The 27,769-nt window shown below is 41.0% G+C and overlaps 1 protein-coding gene and 1 long non-coding RNA gene across 4 annotated transcripts; one reads left to right on the top strand and one right to left on the bottom strand.

The window, feature by feature from the left end:
- Positions 1-227: 227 nt before the first annotated feature.
- ZHX1 (zinc fingers and homeoboxes 1) lies at positions 228-27,397 on the top strand. Of its 3 annotated transcripts, XM_058830421.1 has the most exons (4): positions 228-517; positions 1,337-1,440; positions 17,487-20,860; positions 27,258-27,397. In XM_058830421.1, the coding sequence occupies exon 3, from the start codon at positions 17,704-17,706 to the stop codon at positions 20,326-20,328; it is 2,625 nt and encodes an 874-aa protein (XP_058686404.1). In that variant the 5' UTR covers positions 228-517; positions 1,337-1,440; positions 17,487-17,703; the 3' UTR covers positions 20,329-20,860; positions 27,258-27,397. The 3 variants fall into 3 exon arrangements, with proteins under 3 accessions (XP_058686404.1, XP_058686406.1, XP_058686407.1); XM_058830423.1 differs by lacking the exon at positions 1,337-1,440; XM_058830424.1 differs by lacking the exons at positions 228-517; positions 1,337-1,440 and adding an exon at positions 9,522-9,698.
- On the bottom strand, positions 11,298-27,264 carry LOC131575252 (uncharacterized). Its single transcript, XR_009276743.1, has 3 exons — positions 25,064-27,264; positions 12,181-12,385; positions 11,298-11,669 (listed from the first exon to the last, which is right to left on the bottom strand). It is a non-coding gene; the product is annotated as an uncharacterized LOC131575252 (long non-coding RNA).
- Positions 27,398-27,769: the final 372 nt, after the last annotated feature.

Genomic DNA, 27,769 nt, shown 5'->3' with positions numbered 1-27,769 from the left:
CCGCAACCCGGCCCGGGCGAAGCGGGGGGGCCGAGCGCGGAGCCGAAGTTTGCCAGCGGAGGAGCGGCTGCGGGGCCGCGGCTGCCGCCCGGGAGCTCCGACCCTGCCACCCCCGCTCCTCCCCGGGCAGCCGAAAAGCCGCCGGTGCCCCGGGCTGCGGCGCTGCGGTGCCGGGGCAGCCCCCGCGCCCGGTGTCCGCCGCCTGACGGGCGGGGCGGCGGGAGCGGCTCCGCCCCCGCTCGCTGCCAGGGCGGCTGAGGCAGCGGCCGCGCTGTCCGCGCTTGCCGCGCTCCCGCCTCGGGGCAGCGCCGCGCCGGGAGGATGCGAGTGGGCGCCGCGGAGCGAGGCGAGGGCGCGGGCGGCCGCGGCGTTGGGAGCTCCCGGCCCATCCGCCGCCCCCCCGCCCCGAAAGAAGTGCAGTAGTTTGTGAAGCGCAAGATGGCGGCGCGGCCGTGAGCGCAGGCGGCGGGCGGGCGGCGGCGCGGGCTGAGGGGGCGAGGCGGAGCGGCGCCGGCAGGTAGGGACTCGCTGAGGGCGGCTCTCGGCGCCGGGAGGCGGGAGGGCGACCCCGCTGCCCGGGGAGACGCGCCCTGCGCCCGCCCCCGCTTCCCCCGGGAGCGGCCGGGAGCTCCTCCGGTAGGGACGGGACAGCGCTGCCTCCCCGGGGCGGGGGCGGCTCCCGGCCAGCGGGGGCGGGCGGGCCGGGCCCGACGGGGACTGCGCCCGCAGGGTGGGCGCGGTGGGGCGGCCGCGCCCCGCCCGCCTCCCCATTGTCTGGCGGCGGCGCTGCCCCCGCGGCCGGGGGTCATCGCCCGTCGGGGGCGGCGGGCTCCAGACGGGCTCGGGGAGGCAGAGCCGTGGCATCCCTTGCAAGCGGACTGTGCGTGCCCCCCTGCCCCCGACCCGGCACGCAGTGGGGTCAAACCCCTCCGAGATCGTGCTTCTCTCCCCTTTCTTCCTTCCTCCGCCCCATGCCGGGAGCCTTCACGGGGCTTTGCTCGCCTCAGGGCGGAGGAAAATCCGTCTGACTCTTCGGTCAGAACGGAGAATCTAGAAGTTCAATCCCGAAGCGCCCAGAGGAGCCGACGAGTTCCTGCCCGCTGTCACCGCTGGCGTTCAGGCGGACGGACGGACTGACAAGACTGACGGCAGGCAGCGAGCCATAAAGTTCTGGCTCCAGAGTTATCCTGCATCCCGTGGCGTTGCGGTGCGGGGGCGAGCGTGAAAGAACAGTACAGTGTGTGCAGGCAAAAGTTGGGGAAGATGTCTGGTTTACTCCTCTGGGGGTGCCTGGGTTTTGGGGTGCGTTCTGATGCTCAGCTCTCCCCTGTATCAGGATGTGCAGCACTGGAAACCAGCACCAACTTCAATAAACCATGTAATGGAGACAGTTCTGGATCTCTGAAAGGGCTCAGTATCTGCAGTAGTGAATGTTACCTGGTAGGTACTTGGACTTTATTTTTGAGCTGCTTGGTAGGTTAAGTAGTTAAAGGAAAGATGGGGAAGTTTACTGTGTACAAAGTGTCAAGTAAAATAGCAAAGGCTGAGATGTCTTGGTCTGCAAGCTGGCATAGGTGCCACTTATTTTTAAAATAAGACATAGAGTATATGGAGCATTTCAAAGTGCTTACAAACATTGTGTAAATAAAAAGTGGATTTTGTTATGAAACTTGGTACATGAAAACAAGTATTCCCTCAAATGTAGGAACGAGAGGGGAATTTTAAAAGCTGTGCTGTTGGTTTTTACCAGCAGTCTGCTTTTTTTTTGTTTTTATTCAGAAGGATTTCACGCCAAAAAAAAAAAGAAAGCTTCTGAGTACTTACAGAAACCCTGTTTAAAACAACCTGTGTGATGTTGACTAGAGGACTGCTCTAAATTAAGACCCCTTGGAGTAAAAATGCATGATTAGAAGCCCTTTTGTTACTTCCTTTAAACATTGTCAGCAAGGCAGTCAGTTCCACTGGTGGTGTTAAATGAATTCCCCTGAGTGGATTAGAAATAGATGCCATTTTGTATAACTGAAATTATTTGCTTTTAAATTTACGCTCTTGGTTGTTGTATCTTGGCTAGACTGAAAAACCCTCTGCTATCATATTTGGATAATATGTATGTTTACTATGACTGTCTCCAAACTTGACTTGGGAAAAGGTAGTACTTTGAGCTTTCCTTTGTGAGGCTTACTTTTCTACTTTCCTAATGCTTCTTACGGCTCTGTTCTGGATTATTTCCTCTCTTGCAACACCTCTCTTGATGTGAGTGCTTTAGCTGGATCCAGTGTCCTGATATCTACCCTAAACTGCTGTTGTTTATAACTGTTGTTTATTGCATGAATAGACACTATTTATCACAAAGTTTGTCACAATACTTACCATTGGAGATTTAGAGCTGTGTGTTGAACAGTTCTCCCTTTTGTAGATGCTCCACACTGAACAATTTCTTTCAAATAATGGACTTTGTAATATTGCTAGGGTTCCTTTTGTTCCTAATGTACCCAGAAGGCTGTTTCTTGTATCTTTTGCTCCACTGGGCCGTCTGTAGCATTTCAGTTACTATCGCTGAGATTTTCCCCCAGGTTTCCCACCATTTGTTTATATGTAGTCTGAGAGAAAGGTTTAAATTTTGGGTTAACTTTCTTATCTAGTTGCGATTGGTGACCCATTTGTTTGTATGTAACTTTAGAAGAGTCTTATTTGAAAAACAGCCGTTCATCTTTGAAGTCAGATTCTTTCCTTAAGTCCGAGTTCAGGATTTTTTGCAGCTTTATGAAGCTTGAACTTTTAAAGAACCAAATACATAAACCGTGTTTTTTTCTGTTTGTGAATAATAAATACAACCGAGGCACAATCACTTGCAGCTAAGCTATGGCTAATGTTTATTTTGGTGATCAGTTTCTCTTTACCAGTCAAGCTGAGGACTAGTAAAGATTTCATAGTATCAAATTCAGTGCTTGATGCTTCTAATTTTTATGAATCCTGAGCTTTCTGTAAAATTTTCAGAATTACCATTGTGCTAAAATCCTGTGTGATAACAGTTTTGGGGTCATGGCGTGAGGGAGCGTTCAGAACGTTTTTAGCTGAGTGCATGGACATGCTGTTCTCTTCTATGTATAAATGGTCAATATTCCCTCTCCTTGTGCTTTAAATGCAGGGTCATTGATCCATAAATGTCCAAGATGGTTTGCTTCTGAGTTGTCAGGGACTTGTAAACAAGTGATGCAATTTTCAGTTTAGTCCCATTTTCCCTTTTGTTTGCTTCCTATTTCCTAAATAGGCAGCAATAGTGAGTGTAGCATTCTACTTGTGTGGATCCCCACTACCTGTCAGCAGTGTCACCTTTGTAGAATATACACCTCTAAGAATACAATTTTCTGTTATTATTTAAGTTTCTAATATTGTCAGATTAGGCATTAAAGGGATGTGACTGCTTATGTTTTCAGCATTATTAGTTCCATTAATTCAAGTTTACTGAATTCTTTTATTCTGATTAACCTTTTTTCTCTTTTCTCTTTTTTCTCTTTTCTCTTTTTTTTTTTTTTTTTTTTTTTAATTTTCATCGCTAGTTGAGGACTTTCCCAAATAGTCAAACCATTTTGCTGCATAAACAGTTCTTTCCTTTTCTGTGGAGGTGGAAGCCACCGAAATGATACATTTCCTTATCCTGTACCAAGCAGATGGTATTTCATAATTCTATGGCTTGCACCACTTTCACTGATGGTTCATTTCCAGTTCTGTGGTGTTTCTGTCAAGGAACTGGACAGAACTTCAGGGGGTCCGCTCAGGTCTTTTTCATATCCTTCAGAGTTGAGTGAACTGTAATGTATTTCTTAGAACAGTGCCTATACTATCAGTGGATTCTTTCAAATCAGCTTCAGAGATCAGCTCAAATTGAGCAAAAGTCACCTATTGTCACGTGTTAGAAGGTGTGTGCCACTCTTTTATTCTTAAGATCTTTGAGATCATTGTAAATGTTAGAGTTCAGTACAATTCAGTGTAAAAGAGTATAATCTAAAGGGGCAGAATGTAGCCTACATTTATTATACCATTAAAATTATAAGACACATTGTCATGCTAAAGTGCAGAAGGCAGGAAAATTGGTGACAACTAAAGGAGGAACAGATGTAGCATGATTGGAGAACCTTCAGGAAAAATTGTAAAAAACTTTCAATATGCTGCTGTTTGCACTTCTTGAAAGATCTAAAAGGCAGCAAAGAGCTTAATGTTGCAAACATTCTTTAGCATAACCTCTGCTTGTGCCTGACAGGTCTAAAGGAACTTTAAATATTCTACTTCAAAAGAACAGGTTCCACATCATGTTTGGAACCATTTAAGAAAGCGTTTTTGGTATTCTAGGTTCACTCCGTGTAACTTGGCTTTCTCTGGTGCCGTTTTGCAGAATGCTGCTCACCTTCCTTGTCTAATGGTCTCACTAGGATTTGGAGGAACTTCACATGCTTTGAGGGGACCCACAATTTGAAACCACTGCTCAAGCAAGGCTTGAAGGCTGACAGTTTTGTTTAACGAGTGGGCAGACAGAACTCTATAATGGGGCACGTGTAACGCCAGCCCTCGCTGCTTGGCAAAGCCAGCGTCGTTCTGTGAGCGCCAAATTCACCTCACCCAACAGAAGGACAGAAATGAGCTTTTGAACTTTCTAATGGTTATGGTAAAAGCTCCACATGTTCAGCACTCTGAATCTTCAAAGCATCTTCGAACCATATTTATTAGATGGAAAATAGCTGTTAGCTCACAATGAATTCTGTGAATTGGGTAATCATAGAGATGTTAGGGCTTGAATTGCTGGTTACAGGTTAGGACTGTGATTATTTAAAATTGGCTTAGCTTAGAAAAATGCTAAGAATTTCATAGATGGAAATGCATGTTTGTATAGTCCAAGACAATCTTGGTAGAGGTCTCTAAGCTTGCCTTCTTTAAAGCTATGAAATAGATTAACATACTCAAAATACAATACTAATGTGATTACTTTCCTCCCTGTGTTATAATGGAAAGACTTGGTTTGTATGTCAAAATGCTGTTGATTTTAAAACTCTCTTACTGGCTCTGTGCATGGGTTTAAGGCTTTGCCTTGGTAATTAGGTGAGTTGAGATCCAGGAATGTTGTATGATCAAAAAAGAGTAAAGGGAAACAGTGGGGTAGGAGTCAGGAAAGAACAGTTAGTAACTACCTGACTGTAGAAGACTGGAAGTAAAATGTTAGTTACAGCTGTGTGCTTCCTCAAAAACTCCAGAATCCTAGTCAATCTTTAGAATACCTTCAAAGTAGAAAGATGCTTTTTATACATGGATCAGATACCTTCAGCAAATCAGTGGGAGCTCAGAGTGCTCTGCAAATCCAAGTTGTATCAGGAGGAGCTGGGCACTTGGCAGCAGTTGCCAAATGAGTTAGATGGAACAGGCTTGAAAGCTCAGGAGTTTCTGTTTCTCGGCAGGATTTTCAGCAAGGTAAAATGCATTTGTAGATACAGTGGAATTTTTGGAGTGTTCAGCACCACACAATGTTCAGCCTTGTTTGCTGTGTTGAATACTTAATGGCTCTCTGTCCTCCAAACTTCTCAGGGTGGTCTGGTCTGACAAAAGGCTCACCACACCTAGAGTGTCATGTGAATTTGGGTTTTTTGTTCACGTTTCAGTTTGAGGAATTGATGCCCATACAAGATCCCTGCTGGCATTGTAGGTATCTGCTTAAATATGATGTAAACACACACAGCTTCACTACTTGTAGCTTATGAGTGTTTTTTCAAATTGGCTTCTTAAAACATTTTACTTAAATTTGTTGGAGGAATTTGTTGGTGAATAGAGAACTCATTTTTGTATTGCATTAAAAGCAGTAATTTAGCATGGAAGAAACTACGTTTGGTGAGGTTTTTAGCGAGATGCCTACAACTTTTGAGTGTTTTATGAATCCAAAACCATTCATTTTAATTCTGATTCTTGACAAGTAGCCTTACTTTTTTTTTTTTTTTTTTAAACTCTTATTTCGTGGGTTCCTCCAAGGGAGATATACCTTGGTAATATCAGCTGTTTGTTTCTTAGGAGGAAAGGAGGGAGGAGATAGGAGAAAAGAATAGTAATAATGAAAAATAAGTTTACTCTTTCTACACATAGTAAAGAAATAATCACAAGCACACATCCTTAGAAAGATGTATTAATCATAGTACATAAAGTCAAGAGAGGGAGAAGTTTTACATCACTGTGTACACTGAAATTCAGATTCCTTTGTTTTGAAAGCTTTCCAGTATATTAATATTTGCATGGATGATGACCATGTGAGCAGCATACTCTGATGTCACACACACTGACAAAGAGTGGGAAATACTTTGACTGCAGTTTAAGCCAGATGCATATGGGCACAAGGTAGTTCTAAGTTCAGAATTTGCAGATATATGGTGCTTTATATGAGTGAATATCCTATTTCCAGATGTAATGCTCAATTACAGATAGTAATTACTATCTGTGAATTACTGAACAGGAGCCCTCTTCTTCACCAGGCAACATTTAAACCCTGTTGCTGCAGAGAGCTGGCGAGAGAGAGAGAGAGGCTGAGGGTGAGAGCTCACTGGAGGGTTAGGACTGAAAATTGCTTTGCACCAGAGCAGCTTCTTCAGCACTACTTTGTGTGGAAAGATACAGTCATTTCCACCCAAAGCAATGAAATAAAAAGCTCAGTCAGCCATTTCATCTTGAGATACCCCGCCCTCCGAAACAAATATTAAAAAGAAAATGTAGGTTTTGGCCTTTGCATATCCCACTAATTTCCACTGATTAAGTTGATGCTTGTAATTGGGGTCTAGACAGGCTGTCTTTTGCAAAATAAAAGTATCTTTTTTAAATTTCTGTAGAGAGAGTTACAAGATTTATGTAATCCCTTTGATATTATACTTAACCCAATAACAGCTTGAAAAGGAGTCTGTTTAGCTTATCTTTGTCCTAGATTCAGTTTTAATATCTAATGTTTAAATGGAGGGGGAATTGATCTTTATTCTTAATGATTCGTGCAGCCTCAAAGCACAGTGGTTTCTAGTTGTGTGCTGCCTTTCCCACTGGGGGATGCAAACAAAAGAACAATAATTTCAGACTCCTCCTTCAGTTTCCAAGAGAACCTTAGCTGCTCAGGGATAGCTTTGAATTTTAAAAGCATCGTTCTTCCAAATTATGTATTGATTGCACACAAAATAGCAGTGCTCTAATATGCAATTTAAAACAAATGCATGATGGTGCTCATTTGTTTTTAATGCTGCTTTTTCCAGCAGAGAAACAAAAAGAGGATTCTATTCCCATAAACCAGTCTTGCAAAATCCTTACAAACATTTATTAGTCTAGACACAAAATATTCTCACCCAGCCTCAGCTTGACGATGACAAAAAAAAAAAAAAAAAAAAAAAAAAATAGCAAGCTAATATTGTACTTGGCTGTCAAAAAAGGAAAAGAAGGAAAAAAAGAAAAAGCTTGCCCCAGGCTAGTGAACCAGTAACATTTTGCTGGGCCTGCTTACAACAACAGATGCATCTTATTCCCATGGGGTTTCCAGGCCTGCCTATTTTCTATGCTAAACTTGGACACTCTTATAAACATTTTCTTTTGAGTACCACACCCCAGTCATATCCTGGGCTCTTCTGATTTGGTTTATTTAATAATGATACCAGACATGTTCGTCTTACCTCTCCTGATAAGTCTTTGTATTTCCCTGTCTCCCCTAGATATCATTTAACTAGTGCATTAATTCAAAACCAGTCCTAATATATGGAACCTGGAATAATGGAAATAGGTGATTTGATCATAGCTTGAATGTGAACATAGGAAACCCTGATATAAATGAATTCTCCTAATCTTGAGTTAAATTTATGCTTTTGATAACTTTTGTAAATGACAAGTGATTCTTTCTCATTGTTTGATATTGTAGTAGTTTGCAGTGTTTTTTTTTTGTAAAGGGATAAATTGTATCAGGGGATTGTTACTTTATCTCAACATACACTCAGATTATTCATTTTTACTTCTCATTTTCCTAGAAAACTAGGAATTATGCACATCTTGTTTTTCAGTTAATGATTAGTTCCTGCTTATCCAAATTTATGTCTAACTACATTTGATTAGAAATTAAAATTTAACTTAAAATGCACCTAAATGGCCTAACATGTCTGTATTATTAAGCTACTGTAAATATGTAGCATATCTAAGAGTACATTTATTCAAACATGACTTTTTTTTTAAGCCTACTGATTTGTGAGACAAATTATGATACTTCCTTAATACTCTGCAGAGTACATTTTTTGTTTCTATGATGACGTATCCGTGTCTGTTAAGATTTTATCCCTGGCAGAGTTTATCCTTAAGCCTGAATTGGAGATCTTACACAGAAGAAAAGCCGTCCTGCTTTTTAAAGTTTGGGGCAGGAGCTTCTGTCAAACAGGAAGTAATTTCTGCCTTCATCTACTCAGTGCAGATGTCTACAAAGTGAATTTCTGCATGCAAGGTTAATTGTTAACTGCCAATAATTCAGTGTTTCTACTGAGAATTTCCAACTTCGTTAAGTAAAACAATAATGCCATGAACTAAAACTATCCATTATAATACTGATTTTTTTTTTTTTAAAGTCCTTTTATTCCATTAATAAAAGCTTAGCTGTTCACAATTGGAACAGAACTTCCAACAGTAATTGGTGCTCTTAATGATTATCTCTGGTTTAATGTCAGTATATAAGATAGGTGTTTCTCCTATGAGAGAATGTGTTCAGTGTGTTCTTGAAACATTAATGTAAATTAACAAAATCTTTCTGTTTAAAACTTACAGTCTAAATAATAGATGGTTTAAATATAATACTGATTCTCGTCTTCCTTCCCCCCCCAATTGTTATGCTGTTTTGTGCTGTGTAATGTTTTTGGGCTTTTCTGTTACCTCTTACATGTGTTTTTATCAGCACGTTCCTTTAAAAATTCTACTCCTCATTCTCATTTAAATCAGTGAGAGTACGATTTTGACCCTAGGATATTTATGCAGCTTTAAGCTATCTATATTTTTTAAAACAGAACTAATCAATTTTTCTTATGGTGTTTAATGCAAAAAAGAAAAAAGCAGCTTCACAGCTATTAAAGTACAGTGTTTTAGTTAACTCCATATTTTCCACTTAAATCATGTTGTGCTAATTTTCCACAATCATACTTGAGAGACACAAAGTGAAAGAGGGCAGTGTGTTTTCGGTGATCTGCTCTCGTACTTCCCTGCCAGGACTGAACATCGGAGGTTTGTGTTTCTCCTGCAGGAGTGGCTCACATGACAGGCAGCTCCAGCAGAGCAGGGCAAAAGGTGCAGCCTCCAGCTTTCCTCAGCCAGTGGCTCCCAAACTGGGATTGTACTCTGGGCCTCTGAGCAGTGACGAGAGGGGTCATGTGTCTGGCACAGAGTGAGTTGCAGAGGTCAGGTTCACAGTCAAAGTTTAGGGCATTAGCCTGGGAAACAGTAGAACAGGGAGCCAGCCTGGTGAAAGACTTGTTGATTCTTTGCTGTTGCATTGCATCCTTTGTTCAGGTGAGCTGGGAGCAGCGTGGGACTGCTGGGCGCCAGATCCAGCAGTGCCTGTGAAGTGGAGCCTGTGAAATGCTGTACCTGCAGATCTGTTCCCTGTGCCATGGGCTGAGATGCTTGTTCTGATCTGCTGACTCTTCAGGATTCTTAATTACCCCCTGGTAACTTGGATACACAGGCATCTCTCAGACTTCTGCAGGGACTGTATTTCAGATTTATCTTTCTAATCCACATGTCGTACTTGAAAGCCTCTGTAGTCCCGTCTTTTGCCTTTTTTGTCACTGGGCTGATAGGCAGTAAGCAATGTTTATCCACTCTGTGGATGAATGATGGGGGCATGGGGTGGGGGGTGAGGGAATTGGTCTTGTCACACATGGAAGAAGACATTATCTCCCACAGAAATCAGCAGGAGTACCTAAGGAGTGCAGTACAGTACTCAGCAGGGGCGTGGAGTCACGTCACTGTTGCAAATACAAATGCTTTGCTTTTCACAAAGGTTAACTTGGTACACAGTGGTATTTTACTAGAGAATTGAGACCTGCAGAGATGTTTATGCAGGCAGCTTGGACTATCCTCTTTTGTCTTTGTTATATGCTTGAACATCTCAAAATCCTGAGGAAAAGCATTAGAGTAGAAGGAACATTTGAAGATCGTCTAGTTCAGCCTCCTGCTCAAAGCAAAGTTACCTGTGATGGTAGATAGGGTTGTTCAGGGTCTTATCAAATTTTGAAAACTTGCAAGGATGGAAATTCAGTAAAATACCCAAGCAAATTTTTACAAACTCTCCAGACAAGTGGTTACAATTCCTCACCAGTACTGAAGTGCTGTTGCCTCCATCATCACTATGCCCCTAAAGTGGTGTGCAGCAGTATGTTTGTGTTGCAAGGAAAGACAAGTCTGAGTGAGCTTGATAGTCTCACCCTGGTCCTAGCAGTAATTTAGTGCTGCAGTGGGAATATTTGCACTTAGACCAAGTACTCTGAATACAGTGAGGGGAACTTACATGTTGTATTTTGACTTGTGAATATGCTGTTCCATGACCAGCATTGTTTGGATCACGTCATACGATAGCATCATGGAGAACTTCTATAAGATCAGCCATACTTGTAAGCATGAACATAAAATTCTTCTGCATTTTTCCACAATGGAGGAATCTGCCAGTAGGGACTAGGTCAATTCTTTGTTGTGTCTGTTCTTATGTGATTCAGTTTACAATTGTAAAGCTGCTACATGACACTGGAACATTCTGGAGCACCTTAAAAAGAACCTTAGAAAATACCAGATCTGAAGTAAATTTCTTAAATTGCATCCAAAGTGGAGATGCAAATCATGTGCTATTTAACATAAAGGACTTTTTATGCACTCTGCACTCCTTGGCCTTCTCACAAAGCAGAAGCAGACCTTCAAGGCTGGAGGAGGCTTTAAGGAGGACATGGGGTAGAGCAAGGCACACAGGAAAGGTTCTGAGCAAACACATTTGAGTGAAAGCTCAAATGTGAAAGACTGGACCAAGTGGTGGAGGAGATTCTAAAGAGCAGCTGAAACCTTGAAACTGTGCCTTATTGTCTTCACCTTGACATGGGATAAGGTGGGTCCATGCAGCAGAATTGATCTTTGTTGCTTTCCAATTGAAACTCTTAAAGTTTCAATTGGTAAGTCCTTGCTTTTTCCGCATTCATAAAACACTGGTTCATACAAACACTGTGTTTATACATTTGTTTCAAGTATTTTGGGGTCCTTTACAAGTTATTTAAATTATGGATCTGTGTTCTGGTGTATGCAAGTCTGTGTGCATGTGTGGAGCATGTAGCTGTGTGTATTAATGTCACCTGGTCAGTTCACTCCAAGTCCCTGTTTTCAGTTATTTATGATAGTTGAAATGAGAATTTCTCACATTGTTTCTGTCTTGAGGGTGCTTTTATTCTCTATTCATTGAGTTTTGGGGAAACATTGGCTGGTTCAAGAGTAAAATTAACAGAGTGAGGAGGGAACCAAGGAGAGGAAGAGAGGCAATCTCCATGTAAAAGCTGTATTACCTTTCTTTTTCTGACCAGCTCTGTGCCTAAGGGATTTGACACAGGAACTTGAAATTTGGCAAGGATCTGGCCTTGAGGTCAGAGAAATGCATTCCACTGTAAAAAAAAAAAAAAAAAAAAGCAGAATTATGAGTCATAATGTATCACTACCTTTTTTCAGGATGTTTTATCACCTGCTCTTGATCATGCTTTTATGCCTCTTGTGCACCTCTGCAGACTGCCTTAAACCACCTGTGTTTAATGGATTCTTCTGGATTCTCCTTCTCTGTCTATCTAGGTTCTTCTATTGTCATCCATCAGGGTAGTCCTTAACCTGCTGCTGCTCCTTGGGCTTCTGCTAATGCCACTGGCCTAGCAGAAGGTATAAAAGTATTGGGAGCTGTAAGCCCTGAAGACCCAGTTCTATTTTTCAAGGGTAGAGTGCTACTAATACTCTTATTTGCTGTTGAGAAGTACCATTTTGAGTGGTGACAGCCAAACACAAATGAAAGCAGAAAGCAGCCAGTGTGAAATCTGGTTTCCAGTGTGATGAGGGCTCATACGGTTTGTTGGAATCGGTGGAGGAGGGGGAGAGGAGAGCGAGACAATCTGTGCTGGGCTGTGTCACCTCAAAATCGTGGGGGTTCCTGCTCAGCATCAGCGATGACTCGGGAATGGGCTGGGCTCTCTAGCGAGGAGACCATCTGTAGGACTGCAGCTTGGGTCTCTGGAGAAGCTGAGAGGTGTTGAGGGACGTGAACTCCAGGAAGTTGAAGGAAGGTCTTGTACTGGACTAGGGCCTGGGAAAATTAATGTCTCTAGAAATTTTTCATCTGGAAGAAAAAAAAAAACAATGCAGAATGTAGTTGAAAGGAGCATTTTGTAAAGTCATATGTGTGCCAGATTGTTTCATTTTAAAGAAGGAAATCCAATGATAATGAAACCTTTTGTTTTGGTGTTTTAAGGAGAAACTTTTTTGATAAACAGTTTTTAACATTAATAATTTCTTACTGTTCTAATTTTTTTAAAGCAAACATGAAACATTTGGAGGGTTGAATTAAATGTTTATTCAATGCAGAACACATTAAAATTTCTCTTCATGTTAGTAATTTATTTCTTCATCTTTTCTGTTTTGTATGCAATAGCACAGCAATTAAAACAAAATAGAGCTGTAACTATGCAAGGCAAAAAAAAATTCCCCGACTGCTGCCATTTTATTTGGTATGATAAGCATTTCAAATATAGTCATGCAGAGATGTCTGTACTCTTAAATGTACTGAGTGCTCACAGTTTGAATTGGACACTTCAGAGTCAATAAAATAAAGGTCTGCCTATGTGAGTGTAGCTGCCAAGGTGTCTGTATGACACAGAAAATACCTGTGTGTGTGACTGAGGAACAGAGACAGGCAGCATTCATGCTAAAGGTACCTCTTGGTCAGTGCAGCCCTGGTTTTTAAGTACTTGAGATGTTTGGTCATTAGCTTTATATGATCAGATACAAAACCTGGTTAAGGCTTTCTGTATCAAAAGCAGGGGGACAAGTTACTGTGCTCTCCACAGAGGTACCTGGAGCATATTGTGCAATAGAGAAAGATAATGTAGGTTATTTAGCGGTCACTTCTGGCGTGAAATTCTGACATTTACTTTGATGGAACTGTTTTGTTACCCATTAAAACCAGCACTGAGAGGAAGTAACTGAGAAAGCCCAGTCACATGTCCTGTGGCAGGCTCCCTTCAGCCTCTGCTGGGCTTTTTGTCAGCTTTCCAGTGCTCAATCACGGGTCTGGCTTTGGCACAGCCTGGATCTCTGTGTGGGCACTACAGTAGCCTTTTGGTACTTGCCTCCCTCATTACCAGTCCTAATGCAGCAAGGACCCTAAGTGGGCCTTATCTTTGTAATACATGAGGACTTCTGCTGAAATCAGTTTGACAAGTTTCACTTCCATGTTAGATTAGTAGTACCAGACCTTATTTTAAAAGAGGAATCAATCCTGTGAATATCACAGGATTAACTGAGATATGGCTTTATTTTAGAGTCATAAGCGGTAAGGCTTTCTGAACTTTGAAGATAATGAACAACTGAAGAAAATGGCACTGCAACAAAGTCCTTCAGACTTCTCACTGAGAGGCAGCACAGATCAGTGTATTAGCCTACACTGAGCTCTGCAGAGTAGTTTCTAACATAGACACATCTACCCTGAATAAATGGTAGTAGAAGGAGGCTAAACAAAGGATCAACAGCTGCTTATTGTCATGGGTTATAAGAAGGCAGCATTTTCTGTGTGAAGTCATAGGCAATTTGTAATCTAGGTGGATTTAAAAGTTAGAAGCAGGTTCTATTGCTCCATCTTCTCCTGAGCCATTCTCTGCATAGTCTTAAAATCACATTACATGGGGTTGGATTTTTTTGGCATGCTTTTCCTGCACACTGAATGGAAGTGTCATACAGCAAGCAGGGAGCAATGCCTTTTCAGAAAGCATACACCCTCAACACACAGTGAAGGTTTTCTGTAAACTCATTTATTTTTCTTGCTGCATCAGCTACTCCTGTTTGGAGGAGGGACGGACAAAATGAGTAAAAAAAATTTTCTGGAAGCAGGTTCTTTCATGTGTGTCTTCTGTGGTCAAATCTATGTCTTTTTCTTCTCAAACTGTAATCAGATGGGAAGAAGGTTTCTGCCTCCATTTAGAAAATATTTGTGTAAGTCTTCATCCAAATTTGCTATAAAGACAACTTTAAACGTTGAATTCCACTCTGGAATGAATCTGTCTTAATATAATTATTAATTAATTGGGATTGTTATCTGTTTATGTTTCTGAAGAACAGTGTCCTGAGAAATTGCCTGCTGAAAGATAAAATATCAGATTCTGGACTTTCAAAATGTATGCCTGCACTTGCATACCATGTTCCTAGAAAAACATCTATATTATGTTCCTAGAAAAACATCTGTTTCGTGGGCTGATTTGCTAGGAATGTCAATTCTATGAAAATCTGAGGTGATATTACAGAAGGGGATTGCAGTGTAAATAATTGTAAGTTTTTATTCAGATTCCTTTATTAAAAAAATGCTGCCTTTGACATAAAATAAACATCTGGATTATTTAATTGCAAACCAAATTGCACAGTACAATGTCAATATTCATAAGGAGGGATAAAAAGAGAACATTTTTCAAAATATTTTGTCACATATTTGACCTTAAGGTATGTAAGGGACAAGCAAAAGCATTCTCTGAACCATTAGTGATGACCTTCAGGAATTTGTGGAATATGAGGGTGGTCCCAGTGGCCTTGAGACACAACAGGCAAGCACAAGACTGGGCACAAGACGACCCAGTCTTAACCAAGGGAAATTCTTGAGCATAGGAGAACACATAGTGAATCACAAGTCAGTTAAAGGGATCTTCATTCCCAGCTCAATACAGGGAGAACTTAGTAAAAAACAGTCTGTAAGAACCTGGAGAATTGTAACAAGGTTCTTAGAAGGGTGGACTTTGCAAAACCACACTGTTATTTCATTTTTTGTCATTGGCCTACTGGTACAGAAAGTTGCAGACCTTACTGAAGTCTAGGTATGTGGCAGGGTCCCTCACACTCCTGTACGCAGAACAGGAGAGGTATTTTAAAGGAAATAAAGATTCCAAGGATGATGCATAATTGGTTGGCTAAACTATGTAACTGTGAGTTTTCATAATCCCCTGCTAAAATTGTGAGAACATGTCAAGCAGGGTGCTACAGGTGGAATAATCACATTTGCTCCAGGGAGGAGGGAATGGAGCTTTCTGTAAAGTCTGTAGAGTAGAGAAGGCTGGGAAGGGTTGCAGGCATCTCACTTTGTTGAGATTTTACTGAATGCTGTCAGTAAAATCTTCATAGCCATGAATTAAACAGGGTTTTGACATCACAACATCCTTTAAAAAAAAAAACCACAACATTTTACACAGTGTAGTCAGAAGAGCATAGATGCAGCTTTCTTTTTCTGAGACCTGCATCAAAGAAATGTGTTGCTATCTTGGTAAATAGAAGAGGGATGTGATAATCTGCCTATGCAACTTAAGCAAAAACAAAGCACAGCAGAGATATGATACAGATTTAGCTAAAAGCCTGCAGGTGCTGCAATTGCCCGTACACCTGTTGGCTTACAGGCACTGTGAGCACTATTGGGTACATGAGGAGACTGGAGAACATTTATTGATTTGTTGAACAAGTTTCTCATTTTATTCTTTATCTCCAGCCTTGCCTTCAGCATGCTTCAATACCTCATGTCAGATCAAATGTTGCTTTCACTTGTGCTCCGGGCCATCCCAGAATGGGACCCTTGGCAGGCACCTAAGCTCACCCAGACTGCCCTGTGTATAAATCCTATGTGCTGTGCTAGGAATGAGGCACTGCAGACTACCACAATCATTTCTCAAAATGCAACTTCAGTCAGCAAAACTAGCTGTTAAGTTGCTTTTTAAATAGGCATTTCTGGCATTTCTGAAATTTTACTCAAAATCGTAGAAACATTAGGTAATACCACCCAGCTCTTCCCCCAGAGCACTGCTCAACGTTGTCTTGGCAGTTGTCTTCCCTTTTGTCAAGAGCCTTCCAGCCCCACAGAGAAGCAGCACAGTTAATAATGCTCTACCTCTTGTCCCTCAGAACACTGAGACAAATGGATCTATTTAGCTTTGCTTCATGGTTCTCTCACTGCAAAGAGAAATGAGGTGGCCTGCAATAGGTACTTTGTACATACATGAAGATAAATATCTTTTGCACTTCTGTGCTCAGTTTTACAGACTGCCACTCTTAACTTGTGGAAGAAGGATATCTTTCTTCTCCAGTACCATTAAATAATCGTCATCCTGGAATGATGATTACCCAAGATTTATTGAGCATTTTCAGTGTCCTTAATGCCATGTAACCATATCCTTGGTATAAAAAGCCTATCATGTGAGGCTCTGCACTTGGAATATAGTCACAGATGTAGTGCAGAGGGTGACTGTTAAAAACATTTAAGGAGGATATTTATGAAGCAGTAAGGTGACACACAGCTTCCAAAACAGAGCTTACAGAGAGAGCAGCAGGGAGTGGCAACTGTGGATGAACACTTCTGTCTTTTGCCTAAAGGAAAAATGTGAAGCAATGGCTTCTGCTTCGGATATCAATCTTTAATGCTTTTTCTCTCTCTGTTACAGTTTACATAATCAGTCATGTCTTTGTTAATGCATAGAGGCATGAAAACAGATTTTAGTTAATTGCAACGTGCTAGCAATCAACTTTTATTGGTTTGGGATTGGTCTTCAATAGAAGAATGACATTTGGGAAGCTAGGAAAAAGGGATAGTTGTTTTTTGTCTGTCAGAGTGCCTTAAAAAGACATTGTTTTGCCTGTTTTCAGAGGTGGAAGAAAGGCCTTGCACATGATTGTGCTTGCATATATAATGCAATAGAAAAATACTCTAAACCTGCCTTTTCTGGGACACGTCACAGCCTCTGACATGAAAGCCATGACAGAGCCAGTAGTGGAGATGTTGTACTGGGCTCAAGTTAGTGATAGGAAGGACCTGAGCTCACAGAACAGTCAAGAGAAGTTGTTGTAGCTTAGGCAAAACAGTCCAATGGCAAGACTGACCTCAGCCCTGTGCCAAGAAAAAGGCTTCTGAAGCAAGGGAAACAGTCGGAAAGTTGCCTGGTTTACACCATTCTGTTGTTTAGGTCTGTCACTGTATTAACATGAGCTGAAACAAATTTCAGCCTGTACTAAGTGGATTAGATTTTGCCTTTCTTACCCTAGTTTCAACTATCTCTTCTTGGAATGGGTCTGCTGGTTTCAGGGGATTAGCAGTGGCACACTAAGCCCCAAAGGACTGAATTACTTTAAACCATAATATGTAGCAAAATAGAAGTTATTATTTAAATTAAACTAATTCCACTGTCTCTTCTTTACTACAGGTGGTGGATGTGGACTTTAAAACAGTGTGTCTCAACATCTCATCCTCAACTATTTTTAATCTGATTGCACTACGAAAGAAAAGCTGCTAATGGGATAAATGTTGAGACTTTACAAGAACTGACTTGAAGTACCGAAAGCCATTATTATTATTATTATTACTATTATTAATCAAGAAGAGCTTGAAGCTAAGTCTGTATCTGACCAGTTATAACAGTCATGGCAAGTAAACGAAAATCAACAACACCCTGCATGGTCTTAGCCAATGAGCAGGATCCAGATCTAGAAATGGTATCAGACCTGGAGGAAGGACCACCTGTGCTCACGCCAGCAGATAACCCTACAGCAGAGAGTGTCACAAGTGATGAGGATGTTCATGAGTATGTGGATTCAGACAATAAGAAAAACGCAAATAAAGTAGAAGGTGGTTATGAGTGTAAATACTGTACTTTTCAGACTCCAGATCTCAATATGTTTACTTTCCATGTGGATTCAGAACACCCCAACGTAGTATTAAATTCATCCTATGTTTGTTTAGAATGTAATTTCCTTACCAAAAGATATGATGCCCTCTCAGAACATAATTTGAAGCACCACCCTGGAGAGGAAAATTTTAAATTGACTATGGTGAAACGAAATAACCAGACAATCTTTGAACAGACAGTAAATGATCTCACTTTTGATGGGAGTTTTGTTAGAGAAGAAAATGCTGGACAGGCTGACTCTTCTGAGGTCCCCTCATCAGGGATCTCCATTAGCAAAACTCCTATCATGAAAATGATGAAAAACAAAACCGAGGCTAAACGTATTGCTGTTTTCCACAGTGTAGTTGATGACATTCCTGGTGAAGAAAAGGGAACTGAAAATGAGCCAAACTCAGAAGAAGTAGTAGAAAACCCCCCACCGGCAGTTTCTGAGTCAAAACCAAGCCATTCAGTTGTTTGCAGTGCAGCAGATGTGGCTGGTGCAGTAGTGAACCCGGCACCAGTGCTTCAGCCTGGGGTGGCACAGGTTATAACAGCTGTTACAGCTCCACAGAACTCAAACCTGATTCCGAAAGTACTAATACCTGTAAATAGCATTCCAGCCTATAACACTGCTTTGGATAACAATCCTCTTTTGCTTAACACCTACAACAAATTCCCATATCCAACCATGTCAGAAATCACTGTTCTTTCCTCTCAAGCTAAGTACACAGAAGAACAGATTAAAATATGGTTTTCTGCCCAGCGTCTGAAACACGGAGTGAGTTGGACACCAGAGGAGGTGGAGGAAGCAAGGAGGAAACAATTTAATGGCACAGTGCATACTGTGCCACAGACAATTACCGTTATTCCAGCACACATTTCGGCCGCTAGCAATGGTTTACCTTCAATTTTACAGACATGCCAAATAGTTGGTCAGCCAGGACTTGTTCTCACTCAAGTTGCAGGTACAAATACATTACCAGTAACAGCTCCGATAGCTTTGACTGTAGCAGGAGTCCCAAGCCAAACACAGTTACAGAAGAGTCAGATTCACAGTGCTCAGCCTATTGCAGAAACCAAACAAGTAGCTGCCATTCCAGCCCCTCAGCCTATCAAAAATGAATCCACACTAATGAATCCTGACTCCTTTGGCATCCGAGCAAAAAAAACTAAGGAACAACTGGCAGAATTGAAAGTCAGCTACCTTAAAAACCAGTTTCCGCAAGACTCAGAAATTGTTAGGCTTATGAAAATAACAGGCCTCACTAAAGGAGAAATCAAAAAATGGTTCAGTGATACACGCTACAATCAGAGAAACTCAAAGAATAATCATGGGATTCATCTCAATAGTGATTCATGTGCCACCATTGTTATTGATTCAAGTGATGAAATGAATGAATCTCCAACAGGAGTCACTACACAGAGCAAATCATCTTGGGGTACTTTTCCTGATTTCAGCCCACAGAAATTCAAAGAAAAGACTTCTGAACAGCTGCAAGTCCTCCAAGCAAGTTTTCTTAATAACCCTGTCCTTACTGAGGAAGAGATGAATAGGTTAAGAGCCCAAACAAAACTGACCAGGAGAGAGATTGATGCCTGGTTTACAGAAAAAAGGAAATCAAATGTCTTGAAGGAAGAGGGAGCTGACATGAATGAAAGCAATGCTGGCAGCTCAAAAGAGGAGACTGGAGAAACATCTGTGGGAGATGGAGCAGCAGGAACAAAATCAGGGTGTTCCACTTCAAGCAAAATAGGCAAAAAATCACCAGAACAGTTGCACATGCTCAAAAGTTCTTTTGTCCGTACTCAGTGGCCATCTCCACAAGAATACAACAAGCTGGCAGAAGAAACTGGGCTTCCAAGATCAGAAATTGTGAGCTGGTTTGGAGATACTCGGTACGCCTGGAAAAATGGTGGATTGAAATGGTATTACTATTACCAGAGTGCCAATGCAAACAGTCTGAATGGCCAAGGCTTTGCAAGGAAGAGAGGGAGAGGAAGACCAAAAGGAAGGGGGAGAGGGAGGCCTCGGGGGAGGCCTCGGGGAAGCAAGAGGTTAAATTGCTGGGACAGAGGTGTGTCTGTCATAAAATTTAAAACTGGAACAGCAATCCTGAAGGACTATTATATGAAGCACAAATTCCTTAATGAGCAAGACCTTGATGAACTGGTAGCCAAATCTCACATGGGATATGAGCAGGTCAGAGAATGGTTTGCAGAAAGGCAAAGAAGATTAGAACTTGGAATAGAGCTGTTTGATGAGAATGAGGAGGAAGAGGAAATGCTCGATGATCAGGAGGATGAGGAAGAAACAGATGATAGTGATACTTGGGAACCCCCCAGACATGTTAAACGTAAACTTTCAAAAACTGACTGATGTACAATTTGGAATTTGGGGACCAAAACCCTATGAATTAGGTTTGATGTTATGGTGAAGAGCCACATGATTTTTCATGGCCTTCAGTTTAGCAAGCAGCTGCTTAGCATCTTCCTCCCACCTAAGAGTGCATAGGCAAGATGCTACCTGTGCAGGCAAGAACTGTTTGCTTTGTTGCTACAAGAGATGAACATCCTCGGGCCTGTCCTGGGACAGGGGGTTACAAGTCAGATCAAGTTCAGCTCCTCCTTTTCCACACTACCGATGGGAGGGTTCATGTTCATCATACACGTGACTGCTTCTCAATATTTAATTGCCTTATGTTGTTTAATTCCAAAAAACCACAGACTTTTTTTTTGTTGTTGCTGTAAGAGAACATTGCCTGCTTGTGAAGGAGGAAAACAAAAATATTAGATGTCTTTTTGCAAACATCCCTTCATCTGAAAGGTTTCAAGGCCTGGGTTTATTTCTTAAGGAAAGCGTTGAAAACAGAAGGGGAAAAGTGTGACAAAAGGAACCAATGAACCTAGGGGTGAGGATTGATTGGTTTAAGAAAATAAGGTGATGTCTGCACCTTTTGCATATCTTCGGAGTGGTTTGGGTTTACAGAACTTGGACTGAAATGTTCCTTGTTGATAATTATGAGCTAACTGAATGAGTCTGATGCTAGAAGATGCTCTCTGTGACAGTTAATCAGTATATCCCACATCAGTCTAATTTAAATGCCTGACAGACTTGTTGCAGTTAATAGTAACACTCACTTCTACCTTGTGCATTCTTTCCTTTGTTGGAAATAGCAAAAGTGGTATATTTCTAGCAAAACAGAGTAATTTCTTGAAATCTGACACAGAGTTTTAAGGTTAACATAAGACAAAAACTGCCTAAAAGTTGTTCAGAGTTGCTTAGGGGTTTGTAAGAATACACAGATACAGAGATGAAAAGCATCTTTTGGTGCTAGTAAGAAAGGTTTTCAAGTAAGTTGTGGCAATGACATGGTGTTTAATTCACAAACAAAATGAAGTTATGTGGCTTTTAGATGCTTAGTAATTACACGTTAGTGTTGAATTGTTCTTCAGTGGTAGCCCAGTCAAGTGATTTGTGTGTGGGTTTAACTGTAAAACATCCTAACTGTTGGACTCACCACTGTGTTGATTGCTCCTAGGACTGCTGGGTGAACATACTTATTTCTGGAGGTGGTCTGATCTACCTGAACTGAACTCCAGAATAGTTTAATCTGATATAAAACATTCCCATCTTAAATAAGTGTATATAAAATAGAAAAAAAAAAAAAAAAGGCTATTTGGTCTCAATACCATGAAGTCATAGTGCAGTTTGAATTAGCAACTTAAAACAATGGGCCAAATTCACACAAATTAATTAAGACAGATGTTTGGCATCCAAGAGAACTGGTACTCTGAGGAAGAGTAGTTTGTATTCTTGCTACTGCCAGCCTGCATTTTTAGGGATAAGTTACTTTATATTTAGATGTCAAAAGATGGTGATGAGTTGGTGCTGCTGTCACCAACATTGTCTGCTTTTACATTGGCACTAATGGAATGGATACTAGCTATCTCCTTTTGCACATCTGTCAGCATCTTCTCTGTAGGCTTCTGCATCTGATGACCAATGAGGACAGATTAGCGCAGAGAAAATGGGACCTAGTGTCTCCCCATCTTCAAGAACCTATTCTAGAATTTTAGAATTAGTCTTTCTTCTGGACTGTGATAACTGTCAAAAAAAACCAGGAAAGCCCTTTTAGTCATGATTTTCTGAAGCAGAGGAGTCCATGTTAGATCTGGTTTTCATATCTTAATGTGCGTGAAGCCCAGGCTAGAGTAAGAAACAGAGTAGTGTCTCACAAAAAATAGTTAACCTCCCAGACCTTCCTCTCTAGACTCTTGTAGCTGCCCTTCTGCTCAGAGATTGAATAAGCTTCCTGAGCTGCAGGAGGATGTTTCATATGAAAGCCATTTACTGGGTGACCTCTTCTGACTGTTTTAAGACTATTGGAGCGAAAAAGGCAATAGCTTATGAATAGCTTATGGTGTATGTCATGAATTTGATGATGAAACTATTCCTTGGCTTCCAAGGCTCAAGAGTTGGTGAGACACAAAGTGGCCAACATTGCTACAGAGGAATCATTAAGCATCCCTCAATTTAACTTTGGAGTGGGGCAGAAGCAAACCCCATTGTCAGCATATTTCACAGGAGTGATTATGACTCTGCATGTGAGGTGGTACAAGAGAGATCAAGATCTGGCCTTTTCAGCATGGGGTTGGGAGGGATTCTCATTTGTCTGGTAATAGTGTAGATGATAGTAGTAGTGTGCTGTCATAGATGCCAGCAGATACAAGAAAGACTCAAGCTAGCTTCAAGTTCTCTTGGGAATACAGAGTCAAAAATCTGTGCTTGCTGAGTAGGAAAGAACAAAGCCAGAAAGAAAACATGCTATTTTTAAGTTTCCAAAAATATTAAACCAAATCCTTGGGAATATGCCTCTAGCAAGCAAATCTGGAGTTGCCTTAATCCTTGAAGTTGACCCAGAATTAATTTTCTTTAAAAAAAGCCCAAAAACCCAAAACAACCAAGCAGCCTGTCCAAATAAATATCTCCATTTTTGTTAGCAGAGACTTATTTAGGTTAGCTAGGAATCCTGTCTTTAAAAAATGGAGAAAAATACAAAGATCCAAGTTAATTACAACTGAGATATTTTCTACTTTGGCAGTGTTCTATTAAATAACACTCAGCTACAATGGTAGGCCTTAGCACATCTGGTCTGAAAAACACAGGAAGAGGAAATACATTTTTTATCAGACTAAATATAGTTGGATTGGAGGTCTTTCAGTAGAATGGTCAGAGACAGTGGCTGATGCATAGTGGGCGAAATTTTCGACTGTCCATGTGTTTCACTGGCTATACCAGTATTTACAGCTCAGGAGGAAATTATCTCTTTGCAGAACATAAAATTTAAATTAAACCATGTGCTGTGGATCAGCTAATGAGAGATGCAGAGCCTACACATAGCATGTTGGGCTACATGCACATTTTAAGCCTTTTCAAGGATAAGGAAAATTTGGGTGGGTTCAGCCTGAAGACAGAAGTTGTATGCATTCATTATTGTCCATAGTCTGACTGTTATTTCTATTTGAACAGAATCCATTAATTACCAGTCTGTTTCATGTTTACAGCATGTGTGTATTTGTATTATGTACTGGGTGAGAGGCAAACTCCTTCTAGAAGGCTCCCACATCAGGACTGACAGGGGAAGCATTGGAAAGTGCTGTGGTCAGTTCTGTCTTTCATTTGTGGTCAAGACTGTGGGAACTCAATCTACTTGTAACAGTGGTTTAGCCCAGATTCATCTCAGCCACCCTTAGGATGCTGTGGGCACTGTACAGTCACTGTGAGAAACAGAAATGGCCCGGTGGGTGGAAAGGATATGGCACCTTCTCATTCTACCAGTCACATCCAGGAAACTCCCTGAACTTAAGCACATCAGCAAGTGTCTTAATTTATTATGATTCTGAGCACCTCTGTGCTCGTAAGCAGTGCACCCCTGCAAGCCTGGCTCACTCTTATAATTTATGCACACCTGCAAGGTGTTTTGGAAACCATTTGGACTGAGTTATACTGGCAGTGGGAAAGGAAGGGGAAAGAAAATACATCTGCCCAGGAGTGAGTGTCCATGTGACTTTCTTGATTTTCCTGCATGTTAAGGACTGTGTCTAGATGAACCTGAGGTATGTTTTCTGTATTTCTGTGGAGCTTCACCTCTTAGGTTCGAGCTCATTATGAGCCAGGCTTCAGTGATTGTCACTGACACTGAGACAAAGAAACTCTGATCTTGCTTAGATCTTACCTCTCTTGGCTGGTTTCTCATTCTTCGTTGGGACCACTAAATCACAACTCAGTTGTGAGCATCAGTTCCTTTAGAGCTAAGCTAGTGCATTTCTCTTCATCTGCAGTTTCTGCCGGGACTGCCTGCTCTCATGATGCCAGTTGTGCTGTCTCTGGAATTCAGCTAAAAAGAGAACATAATCCTGTGCCAGAATGGAGAGGGAAGAGATCTAAAAGAAGGAAAGCAATGTTACAACCAGGGACAACATCCACCATCACAGTATTGTCCTGCTTGTGGCATGTTTCGTTTCACCCTCGCTTCCGAGTGCAGTGAAAGAGCGCAGTTCCATCTTAAACAGTGCTGTCTTCCCAGTATCACCTCTCAATGACCCCAAAGTTAGTGCTGAAAAAAGAAAGTCAGGCCTATATTCCCCTGGAGGTTTGAATGAACTAACAGTACTGGCTTGTAAGAAGTGAACAGAAGGGAAAACGCAGAAGCTTGAAGGCTTTGACTTTTGCCTGCCCTGCAGAATTTACTTTTCTAGAAGTTGATAAGCAAGACAAGTTTAACTCCTTCTGCTCTGACAGAAAGAGTAAATTTTTACAGTCACTCCTTTTTAGCACATAGAAATCTCTTCTTTGTTTGAAAGCAAAGAACAGGAAAGATACCTAGTACCTGATTATTAGAATTTAGTGTATTATCTCTAATACACTGTAGTAAATGAGTAAAAATGCTGTTTTTTAACCTTGTCTGGTACCATGTTGAAAACTGCTTTTTCATTATATTATGAACTACAATTCATAATTCAAAGTTTCTGACTGTAACTATGATTATAGGGAAACTCATGTAATGTCCACACATGACATGAAATAATTTTCTAATGGGTGATTTGCTCACCTTGAACAAAAGCAGATTTTCTTTTGCTCTCCAAGAAACGCTTGAGGCAGGCAAATCCACTCCCCCTCTACAGAGCAAAGAAAGGATTTCTGGATCCCATACAAAGTGATTCATGGCTGTACACGGTCCCCGTAGGCCAGAAAGCCCAAAGATGCAGACATTCTCCTCCTCCGTTTTCCTCTGAAATGAGAGCACAGCAGTAACTGACGACTGATCTCTGGCTGCTGAGTAACCAGGCTGTGGTTTAAGCTGGGGAGTGTTTTCCCTTTTGCACTTAATGGAGTACTGTGTATTCAGGCTGGATGGCAGTATTTGCTTCTGTAAATATGGTAGTACCGATTTGCATCCTCCACCTGAGTCCAATACCTGTCTGTATTCATATCTCCCAAGGAGAGAAGATAATCTTTAAGCTTCTGTAGTGTTAAATATCCCTGCCCTAACCTGAAGGCACAAAAGTAGAGTGCAATGAAATATAGCTATTTTCTTTAATTTATTTTTTTCTTTGAAAACAATTTTGCTTGCATTTAGTAGTAATAGAGAGATAGTATCAATGACCAGAGAACAGTAAAACTTTTAAGAATTGTTTATAATACCTGGAATGATGGTGTAAATGAAAGATGGAAAGGGCTAGTAGAGGATTCAATTCTCTACACTGAACAGTGCTGGGTTATGTCTGATTTTGCTATCCAGCTTGTGATATCCTAGGAAAACTAGATTTACCAAGAAGCATGACACAAACTTACCAAGTCAAGTTACTTGAGGTTTGCTGATGTATTAAAATTCTGTAGGAAAATATTTTGAAATAAAAATTCCAACAGAAAGTGAAAAATCCCCTTAATGGCTACTAACACACAATAACTCAAATTTCTGCATTTTTCCCCCACTTCTAAAAAGGGATATTTTGAAGCACAAGTGGGTTATAGCCAGTATTTCCAAGTTTAATGATTGTAGTTCTTGGGGATTTTTTTTCTTTCTGTGGTGAAGAGCATCTGCACCTTTTCAGTGAACAGTCATTGCAAAACCAACTCACACAACATTTTAAAATGTAGAGGGATAAGTGAGCATCCTGTAGCACTTTTCATGAATTAAGGTGGGATTTGCCTGATGCGTGTTGATGTCTGCACTGGGGCAAGACACTGTAGGTAGTCAGCACAGCAAGGAATGCAAACCTGCTCATCCTGCCTGGAGTGGTTCAGAGGAACTGCACCCCAGCTCCACTGACTTACCCTGACTTGCAGGCAGCTGTTGACACTGCAGACATCTAGCATTGTAGAGAGAGATCTTCTGGCTGGATTGCAGCACTGATCTTTGTGTTGTGGTTAGCAGTGGTACTGACCTCTGCTTCCAACTTGATGCTTGTTGGGAAATGAGGCCTTTTTTTTTTTTCTTTTAGAGCAGGTAGCACTACAGTGGTGGATAAAGTAACTGATCCTTGGTTATAATACTGTGGCATAAAAATGCTTTGGGTTTTCTCAAGTATTTTAGAGAGAAGGTTACTGTGTGAACATTGGACTGTGCATAACCTAGAATGTGTTAGGACACATAATATTTGTGTCCCAGTTGATGAAAGTATTTCCTTATACTTATTCAATACTAGATACCTATCATGAAACTGTCCCTAAAGAATCTGCTAGATTGACAGAAGAGTCAAGTCCTCATCTATGCTACAAAATTATCAACCACAAGAGCTCTGCTGTGATTTCAGAGTATTCCCCCCACATCTTCCAGTTTCAGCTTACAAAAGTATTTCCAACCCTGCATAGTTGGCTATCTGCATGTATGCTTACAGTCTGTACAGAAATGCACTAAAATGAGTTGCCCTACCTGGGAAGGCTTTATATTGTATAGAAAATGTGGCACTAGGTACTGCTCTTCATGTGCACAGAAGAGTTAACAGGTGTCAGTCTCGTTTACAGAAATGATGGCGCTTTGCAATTTTCTATAATATATTGCAATATATTTAAATGTCCTGTTTGATATGTGAAATGAAATTAAGTTAATGCATTGTATTTGAAGTATGAGGAAGATGATTCACTAACGACCAGCAAGGTTTTTAGAAAGGTGTCCAGTATGTAGCTGTCTGTGTGATCTGTCTGGTGTACGTGATATTAAAGGAAGCAACAATACTGTCACTGTTTAGAATGAAGAGTTTCTTTTGAATGATGCAATAGCTTACAATGTCTTTCCTTTGTAGCTGCCCAGTGTGGTGAAGGGGAAGCAATTCTTGAAAAATTTCAAGATAACTGGTTAACTGTGAATGGGCCTAATCTTTTCGTGAAACCAAGAAAATTTTTGGACACACACAGGACTTGAATACTCAAAAGGATTGGAACTTAGTGTTGTGCCAAAGTTAAACTACTGCAGTTGGCAGTTCTGCACTGTAAATAGAAGACTGATTAAAAGACAGCTTGTAAAAAAAATCAAATTTTAATACAGTACGTTTTTATTCTGATACATGATGGAAACATTCTGTTTTAGACCTTTTTTGAAGAGGCTTCAGTGACCACTAGATTTTGTCCTCTTATATTTTGTTTGGCCTAATACTATATGTTTTAGTAAGATGGGCTTTATTGCCTGTGTTCTTTGATATGTGATTAAGCTTATAGCTTTGAGTGACCAAACATTTTACAGAGTAAAAGTTCTTAGAAACAGTATAATGTAACTGATATTTCTGTGTCTTATTTATCAGGCTCTGCACAAACTTGG

This window comes from Poecile atricapillus, chromosome 2 (genome assembly GCF_030490865.1).
Source record: "Poecile atricapillus isolate bPoeAtr1 chromosome 2, bPoeAtr1.hap1, whole genome shotgun sequence".
In the NCBI taxonomy this organism is placed as follows: Eukaryota; Metazoa; Chordata; class Aves; order Passeriformes; family Paridae; genus Poecile; species Poecile atricapillus.
Note: the sequence above shows the minus strand (reverse complement) of the source record. Positions and strands in the feature narration are given on the sequence as shown.

What these genes read in the sequence shown, in the direction of transcription:
- ZHX1 (XM_058830423.1), top strand. Translation starts at nt 17,704, where the DNA reads ATGGCAAGTAAACGAAAATCAACAACACCCTGCATGGTCTTAGCCAAT.